General features: G+C 41.6%; 1 protein-coding gene across 1 annotated transcript; it reads right to left on the reverse strand.

Moving 5' to 3' along the window:
• Window positions 1–5,236: 5,236 nt before the first annotated feature.
• On the reverse strand, window positions 5,237–8,694 carry pou4f4 (POU class 4 homeobox 4). Its single transcript, XM_068598846.1, has 2 exons — window positions 8,575–8,694; window positions 5,237–7,555 (listed from the first exon to the last, which is right to left on the reverse strand). The coding sequence occupies exons 1-2, from the start codon at window positions 8,692–8,694 to the stop codon at window positions 6,611–6,613; spliced, it is 1,065 nt and encodes a 354-aa protein (XP_068454947.1). The 3' UTR covers window positions 5,237–6,610.
• Window positions 8,695–9,581: the final 887 nt, after the last annotated feature.

Consider the following 9,581-nt stretch of genomic DNA (forward strand, 5'->3'; position numbering starts at 1 on the left):
AAGGCCCCGGCGCTGCACTCAAGACTCGGAGCTTCATTAAAATTTCATCGCCGCAGCGCTCGGCCAAGGTCTATTTATGAAAATGCGCTTCCTTTCGCTTCATGGAAAACACAAGCCGGAGAGTAATCCGAGAGAGAGAGAGAGAGAGAGAGAGAGAGAGAGAGAGAGAGAGAGAGAGAGAGAGAGAGAGAGAGAGAGGAATTAACAGCAGCGAGCATCTTATTCCTACAGCTCCTGGTCCCTTCTGGGCGATCCTAAAGAAGAGAGAGAGCTTCAGCTGACGGGACGCTTCTGTCTTCTCTCAGCGCCGAACCAGAACCAACGAGGAAGAGTCTGAAGGCCCGTTTCCTAAAACATGTTATCTCTGGATCCCTTTACGTCCTGAGATTATCACAAACACTTTTCTCCTTCACACGGAAGGAAATCTTCATGCTGTGAACGGTCCCCTTAAAGCCTGTTTTATAGTATGAATGTTATTTAACGGTCCCCTTAAAGCATGTTTTATAGTATGAATGTTATTTAACGGTCCCCTTAAAGCATGTTTTATAGTATGAATGTTATTTAACGGTCCCCTTAAAGCATGTTTTATAGTATGAATGTTATTTAACGGTCCCCTTAAAGCATGTTTTTATAGTATGAATTAAATTAAACGGTCCCATTAAAGCATGTTTTTTAAACGGTCCCCTTAAAGCATGTTTTATAGTATGAATGTTATTAATCGGTCCCCTTAAAGCATGTTTTAAAGTATGAATGTTATTTAACGGTCCCCTTAAAGCATGTTTTTGAAGTAAAGCATGTTTTTTAAACGGTCCCCTTAAAGCATGTTTTATAGTATAAATGTTATTTAAAGGTCCCCTTAAAGCATGTTTTTATAGTATGAATTAAATTAAACGGTCCTCTTAAAGCATGTTTTTATAGTACACACTTGCTTTAAAGCATGTTTTATAGTATGAATTTGCTGTAAATGGTCCCTTTAAAGCAGTTTTTTATAGCATGAATTTTATTTAACGGTCCCCTTAAAGCTTGTTTTTTAGACGGTCCCCTTAAAGCTTGTTTTTTAGACGGTCCCCTTAAAGCATGTTTTTTAGACGGTCCCCTTAAAGCATGTTTTCTAGTCTGAACATGCTTGAAGGGGACCGCCTCCTCTCCGTCTCAAGAAGTCTTTTTTAATATCTAAACTACGTCTCTGCATCGTCACGTGATTGTGTTTGATGTTGTGTGTCCAGCTGAAATAAAGGATTTTGATTGGCTCTCCCTCGTGATTGTTTTCATAATAAACCGGACGGGTCGTCGTCCGGTTTATTCCGGTTTATTTCCATGTGGCCTCTTGCTGATCACGCGGTTCTGGACAAGTCCACTTGTTCAGGCCGGCTGCTCCATCGTCGGTGGTTTACAGTCCTCCCTGAACTTCTGAGGTGGTCCATCAGAACACGCAGAACATGGACGCTTGTCTTTCTCCTCAGGAAGCGAAACCTTCCTGAAAACTTCAGCGTTTTCCTTCAAGTCCAAACATTCTGCTTCCTGAGTTTCATCTCCAGTCTGCACATCACGTCACTCCAGCAGGACGGGAGCTGCTGGAGTTTGAGGATGAGAGGACGCATGTGTGTGTGTGTGTGTGTGTGTGTGTGTGTGTGTGTGTGTGTGTGTGTGTGTGTGTGTGTGTCTGGCTGCGCTCTGCTTTGCTTCTTGTTTTGGATCCGACGCATGAAAAAAAAAACTCAGCGGAGGAAAATGAGGCCTCCCGTTTCTTAATTATTTAAATCAAACAATTAACCACGGCCGTCCTGGGAGAAGCTCTTTCCTCCACTCATGCACAACAAACAACAACAGCCAGTGTGTGTGTGTGTGTGTGTGTGTGTGTGTGTGTGTGTGTGTGTGTGTGTGTGTGTGCAGGAGGGCGGGTCACATGGGCAGCACCAGCCAATAGAAAGGGAAACGCTGGCATTTTTCTGTGTGTTGTTGTAGTTTTTAATTATTGAACAAAGTATTTTGGAGCTGCAGGTGCTGTGCGGCGTGCGCCGGGAAGAGTTTTGTGTTCAGAGCGTCTTCAGCTGACGAGCTTCAGTCCAGTGAAATGTACAGAATGAGGATTATTTAATGTCCTCTCACAGGGAACGAAACATTTTCACCAAATTACAGCATGATTATGGTTTGTGTTGTTGTTGTTGTGTAGTTTGCGTGGCTTCACTTTGTCTCAGGAAGAGCCGGCTGCTCGCTGCTCGTTGATTACGCCGCGTTATGTATAATTCATAAGCTTCAACTGCAGAGCCGCTCCACAATTAAACTTTGATGAAGCCGTGTACGACATTCTTTGTTATAGACCAACACGCCGGCCGCTGTCTGCTGGTAAAAAACACACATCTGTAAATATTGACAAGTGCACAATAAATAAAATGTTTCTCCTCTGAAGCTAAAATATGAAGACGACACATTTATGAACACATGAAGTCTTTATATTTAACGATCTTCAAATTATAAGACGAAATATATCAAATTGTTAAAATGTTTGTTGAATAATTCATATTGTATTCAAGTGTGCTGCAACGTGTTTATTCACACAATATTATTATTTTGTATTCATATTTTTAGTATTTTAACATTTAGGAAGATTTCAGCTTTTTGTCAATTTATTTATTATCTTTTTCTACATGTAAGTTGTTGTATTCTATTTCATTTAATAAATAATATAGTTTTACTGCTATTGCTGTTTTTGTATTGATTGTTTTATTTTGTTTGAATTATTTATTGATTGTCGTGCTTTCATCTCGGATTATTAAATTGTTACATTTTTACATTTTTATACTGTTACATTATTAAATCGTTTTATTGTAAATTGTTAAATTCTTACATTGTTACACATTTACACTGTTAAAATGTTAAAATGTTAAATTGTTACATTGTTGATTTGTTAAATTGTTAAATAATTAAATTGTTGAATTGTTAAATTGTTATTTTGTTAATTTGTTAATTTGTTAATTGGTTAAATTGTTAAATTATTAAATTGTTACATTGTTAAATTGATACATTGTTATATTGTTACAGGTTTACAATGTTAAATTGTTAAATTATTAAATTGTTAATTTGTTAATTTGTTGAATTGTAAAATTGTTGAATTGTTAAATTGTTAAATTGCCTTCTGTTGTTTTCAGCGTTCACACTTGACGCTCTTCACCTCTATGAAAGCTGCTCTACAAATAAAATGTTTGATTGACTCATTTGCTTATTAGTTTAGTTTATTATTTATTTGCTGTTATGTGAAGTCATAGTTTTTGTTTGCAGGGTCTAAAAAGCTTTTCAGGGCATTATTGTATGTTTTATTCTCTATTGAAAGGTCCAACATGTCAAAACAAATGCAAGGAGGCACAATCTGCCCGACGCACCAGAAGATTTGTGCTTTTTGAAGGTGCCAATATTCTGTTTATCAAATATTAATATCCATGTCCATGTCCATCTTTTTGCAGAAGCATCATCTGAACAGCCTCGGACCTCTTCGGCTGCACATGAAGCGAGACGTCGCTCTTCACCCGGCCGGCAGAACCAGCAGAGCAAACTTTTGACGTGAAGATGAAGTTATGAGTTATGAGTTATGAGTCGGTCCGGAGGCCTCCAGCGACTCGTTCTCTCCGCTGGGGAATCGGGACCCCGAGCTGCTGCCGGAGAGGAGCCGCTTCTTAACAAACACACGCAGGAATCAATAGTATCATAACGGCCAATATTTATTATTCATTAATAACGAGTTTATGGACCGAAACCACCTGCTGAGCCGAGGAGAGAGGAGACGAGGAGAGAGGAGACGAGGAGAGAGGAGACGAAACCCGTTGATGTTTGGAACGCAAGTTAGTCCTCATATTTACAGATGTCCTCCTGTTTTTCATAATAATAATAATAATATTAAGACATGTCATTATGCTTCTTGCTGTAAAGAGGCTCATGTGCTGCAGGCCCGCTCACATCTGGGCTTTTATTTTGTAGGTTCCCACTATTTCTGCTCTCATGTGATGTTTTATTTATTTATTTTACTCCAAAAACAGTTTCTGTGTCTCAAAATAACTCCATACATAAAAACAATGAGTATTAATAGATGTGTGTTTTTAAAAAAAATCTTTTGTGTCCCGGACTTTCAAAATAAAGCGTCATGAGCGGAGGAGTACATATTTGTTTTTTGGGGGATGTACTGCACATTTCCCCCACAATGCATTGCTTTTGCAGTGTAAAATGTGCAGTTATCTTATTTTGTCCTCTTGAGATCTGCAGCTGGATGTTAATCACGTGACTCACATTCAATATTACACTGAGAGTTAATCCATGACGTCCACACTGGAGACAAAAACATGAATATATATATATATATATATATATATATATATATATATATATATATATATATATATATATATATATATATATATATATATATATATACACGTGTGTGTGTGTAAAAAAGTGCAGAATTGTTTTTTCTTTTGGGGTAAAAAAAGAAGTTCATATTTTAGATTAATAGTTAACATTAAATATGTATTTAATGTTTTATTTTTTCGATTTCTGAGGTTTTTGTTTCTTTCCATCAGGTTTGTATTTTTGGGCTTTTGAGACCAGCAAAAACATTTTTAAAAGGTTTTTAAAACAAAGTTTAGATTAAAGTCTGACTGGTTTCTCATGATTCAGTTTTTATTTATGAAATATGAAAGTGATTTTCTTCTGGAGGAAACAGTTTGTTCAGTTCCTCCCTTCAGGTGGAGGAAGTAAACTTTATGACTCTGCGTTTCCGGTTCTTTCTGGCTCCGCCCCCTCCCGCGCGCCAGCCAGAGCTCTCCACCTCTCCACCTCTCCATCCCTCCATCCTTTCATCCCTTCATCCCTCCACCTCCACGCAGCTCGTGTTTCACAGCAGCAGCTGTGAGCGCGCGACTCTTTCCACAGCGCGAGCTCGTGTTGCAGAGAGAGAGAGAGAGAGAGAGAGAGAGAGAGAGAGAGAGAGAGAGAGAGAGAGAGAGAGAGAGAGAGAGAGAGAGAGAGAGAGAGAGAGAGAGAGAGAGAGAGAGAGAGAGAGAGAGAGAGAGACCGTTAAGTTTCTTTAAAAAGAAAAATCCGCTCTATCAAGGCGAGAAAAGGCGGATATATGTATATATATATATATATATATATATATATATATATATATATATATATATATATATATATATATATATATACGTTGAGTTTTGATTCATTTGGTTTCTCACAGAAAAGCTTCAGGTGAAGTAAAACGTGCACGTTTATTTCAGCTTCAGACACATTTAAAGCACACTTTCACAAATGAAATATCTTTTTTTTTCTTCTTCTTTTCTTGTCCAAAAATAAATTAAGTCCAAATAAATATAAAGAAAATAAAGAAAAGCATAAATATAAATAAGGCCGACTATTTCCCTTCATCGAAATATCTACAAAGTGCTCCACAAAGGTGTCAGTGACAACAACAACAATAACAATAATAATATGCTAAATGATTCATTTCATGAGGACAACGAGGGGAGATCAACAACCTAGTAATAATAATAAATACAAAATGCTGATAATGAAATAATAAATAATCATAATTTGATTGTCAAAGCAGTGAACACGCAACAGTTTTTACATCAGTGAGTTTTAAACCGGAAGAGGAACGAAACAAAAACAATAAAACACAATAAACGAAACTAAAAACAAAGAATTGATTCTACTCAACTTTTTTTTCTTCTTTTTCGTGTTTTTAAATCACCATGAACGTGCCAACACTTGCATAATGAGGTAGCACACAGCTGGACACCGTGTGGATGCGTGTATTCGTGCGCGCGCGCGTGTGTGCGCGCGTGTGTGTATGTGTGTTGCTCTTCTTATTGCAATGCATTCACTTTGAGGAGGGAAGTTATTTTCATATTTCTGGAGCCAAAAAAAAAACATTTTCAGGTTCAATCGTTTTGTCCAAATTGCCCCCTTCCCCTAAAAATATAATAAATAAATACAAAATATAAATAAACACAAAATATACTGAAGAATCCCGACAAAACGAACACGTGGGAGCAAAAGATCCAATAATGTCAACGAGCTTTTCCACACGGAGGTGCAACATATTCACAAATATACAATGATAAATATAAAAAGCTATTCCGACTACGGACTCCCGTCATTATGATGCTTTGTTTTGTTTGTTTGTACAATAATTGTCTTATGAATGATGAGCCGGAGCGCGAGGCTCCTCTTCTTTTATTCTGATGGGATCAGGATGTGAGAGTCTCTCTCTCTCTTTCTCTCTCTCTCTTTCTCTCTCTCTCTCTTTCTCTCTCTCTCTCTCTTTCTCTCTCTCCACCGTCACGATGACAAGAAGAATTATTAAAAAACAAAAAGGTACCCGGTTGTTCGGACGAGGCTGAGAAACACTTCCTGGTGTCACTGAGTGGAGGTCAGAGGTCCGGATGCACCTGAACGCGGCACGCGTAGTCCGAGACATGAAGCCTCTGAGGCGTGAGGCGTTCAAATGTTTTCTGATCGGGAGTCTGGAGTTGTGTGAGTGCAGGTCCGGTATCCGCGGGCCTCTGATTGAGTCTGGTTGTAAACGAGCCCCCCCCCCCCCCCCCTCCCTCCCGGTGGGGTCTCAGTGCGTCGCAGAAAACTTCATCCGCTTCTGTTTCTGCCGCTGGTTGCAGAACCACACGCGCACCACGTTCTTCTTGAGGTCCAGCTTCTCCGCGATGGCGGCGATCTTCTCGGACGAGGGCCGCGGCTGCACCGCGAAGTACGCCTCCAGGGAGCGCTTCTCCGGGGCCGCGATGGACGTCCGTTTCCGCTTCTTGTCGCCGCCGTTGAAGATCTCGGGCTTGTTCATCTTCTCCCGCTGCGCGCGCTCCGCCTCCTCCAGCCAGGCCTCCAGGATGGGCTTCAGGGCCACCATGTTGTTGTGCGACAGCGTCAGGGACTCGAACCTGCAGATGGTGCTCTGGCTCAGGCAGCCCACCCCGGGGATCTTCAGGTTGGCCAGCGCGGAGCCCACGTCCGCCTGCGTCACGCCCAGCTTGATGCGCCGCTGCTTGAACCGCTCGGCGAAGGACTCGAGCTCGCGCGGGTCGGGCTCCGAGTCCAGGCCGCCGCCGACCCCTCCCACCCCGCCGAGGGAGCCGTGGGTGAGCGCGTGCTGGTGCATGCTCATGGACTGCTGGTGGTGGTGGTGGTGGTGCTGCATGTGGTTGATGGCCGACATGTGCGCGGCGTGCGCGGTGTGCGAGGCCGAGGAGCAGACGTCGGAGCCGGACAGGCCGGACAGGGAGATGCCGGGCGTCAGGTGGTCCAGCAGGTCGCCGTCCAGGCCCTGCGCGGCCTGGTGGTGGCCCGGGTGGTGGTGGGACGTGAGCACGGACGGGTGGTGCAGGTGCCCGGATGAGGAGTTGGGGGTGCAGGCCATGCTGGTCATGGTGGTCATGGTGTGGTACGTCGCATCCGGTTTGAACGGGTGGCTCTTCTGCGCCACGATGTCCACCGCGGCCAGAGCCTCGGCTCTCTGCAGCAGAGTCTCATCGAAGCCCGCGAAGATGTTGCCCTGCAGCTGCGGAGCAGGACGGAAGCCGGTTAGTTCACACGGTCACGCGCCGTTATGCAGCGTTATGCAGTTATGGATCATCTCACTCCGACTTATTGACCATTAGAGATGATATAGTTTCATCATTTATATCTTTGAACTGCTTCTGCACTTTGTTACTTCAGAAGAGACAGAAGAGAATCTTCATTTTAAATCTTCCTGCACACATGAAAGAATTAACAAATAAAACTCACTTTAATCTTAAATATATAAATACATATTGTTATAATTTATATCAAAATACATTTATGAAATTCAGAAATCTATGAAAAAAAATAGTTTAATTTAAGTTGTAATTCTAAATAAATCTGAAAAACGAAGAAAAGAGATAATAAAGTTAATTTCAATCATCAAAAATGTTCTTATTTATTTTTAAACTTTAAATATCACATAACTTTGTATTATTTTCACACAATTTTCCCCGTAAAATATGATTAATTATCTTGTAATAATGCACATAATAAAAGTTATTCTTTTCCCAGTTTCAGATTAATTTAAATCATTTAAAAGTATTTTCTGCTCTCAGAAAGTGAAACGCAGCGCGACTCTTCCCGCGTGAAGATCTTCATTTAAAATGCATATTTACGATCTCCTGAATAATTTCTAGGGACAATGAAATGAGAGCAGTTTGAATATGAATGTGGAAAACATGAGAATCCTCCTTCCTTCATATTTCATCCTCTTTTCACTCCTCACACCTGCTGCCTCCTCTGCGCGTCTTTACGCACCGACGCGGTGCCATTTGGACACTTTGTTGCTGCCGTGAAACCCAACTTATGTAAATGTTTATGTCATCTGCTGTTTAGTTAGTTTGCTTTTCTCTTCCTTTACATTTCACCCTCCACATGGCACCTCTCCTGGAGTGTTTCATCACTTTAGTAACCAGGATATGCTTCTTTTGATCCCTAAAGACACAGATAAGCGACATTTCGCTGCAGCGTCGCGTCTCGACGTGTCGCGGGAAGTTGCTGCTTTCGGCGACTCACCGACGGGTTGGGCAGGCAGGCCCTGCGGATGGCCTCCGAGCTGGAGTGCAGCGGGTTGTACTTGGGCTCGTGCAGGATGGGGTGCATGCTGAAGGGCTGCTTGCTGTTCATCGACATCATGGTTGCGGTTCTGTGGGGGGAGGAGGAGGGAGGGAGGGGGAGCGATGTGCGCGGTTCCGGGTTCCTCGGTCCGCTCCCGTCTTTTAGGAGAATCTCTCTTGAAAAAAAAAAAAAAAAAAATTGAAGAAGATGGAGGAAAAATCAAAAATCAAACCTTCCCAAAAAAAAAAAAAGTGTTGGAATGGGATTAAAACAGAAACCGGAAATGGAGAGGAGCGGTAGTTCCTGCGCGTCCGTCTCCTGCTGGAAGACTGCTGTCATACAGAAGCGCTCCAGCCCGCAGCGGCTATATGGGAGCGTCTTCTCGCGAGCCTCCACCTCATTGGTAGACGCTCCCGCCACGCCCCGCCCCTCTGGACGCCTTCGCCAATCACGCAAGAGGTCCCCTCCGTGGAAGCCACGCCCCCTCCCCACCTCCATCCCTCTCACACAAAAATAGAAATAAAGCAAACTGAGATTATGACCAATAAATACACAAAAAATGTCAATAAACACCTAAAGAGACACGAACATTAATATATTAAACATTAAAATGCATGTATTAGGTTTAAGTTTTTTCCAAAAAATGTCTAAATTGAAGAATAAATGATTTGATTTCGAGTGTTTTTTCTTTTCTGGAAACATCCAGAGAACGATTTAATATTTGTTTTGTTAATATTATTAATTATTATTATTCATTGTTTATGAATCTTTGTAACCCTGATTACAACAGCAAATATGACGGAAGAAATAAATCTGTAGGTGAGAGAGAGAGATAGAGAGAGAGAGAGAGAGAGAGAGAGAGAGAGAGAGAGAGAGAGAGAGAGAGAGAGAGAGAGAGAGAGAGAGAGTTATTAATAGATGAAGACATTCCTCAGTCTGAACCTCATTCACTTTTCTTGGCAATT

The sequence above is a fragment of the Clinocottus analis genome, unplaced genomic scaffold (genome assembly GCF_023055335.1).
Source record: "Clinocottus analis isolate CAN_PGR_092001 unplaced genomic scaffold, fCliAna1.0.p SCAF_108, whole genome shotgun sequence".
In the NCBI taxonomy this organism is placed as follows: Eukaryota; Metazoa; Chordata; class Actinopteri; order Perciformes; family Cottidae; genus Clinocottus; species Clinocottus analis.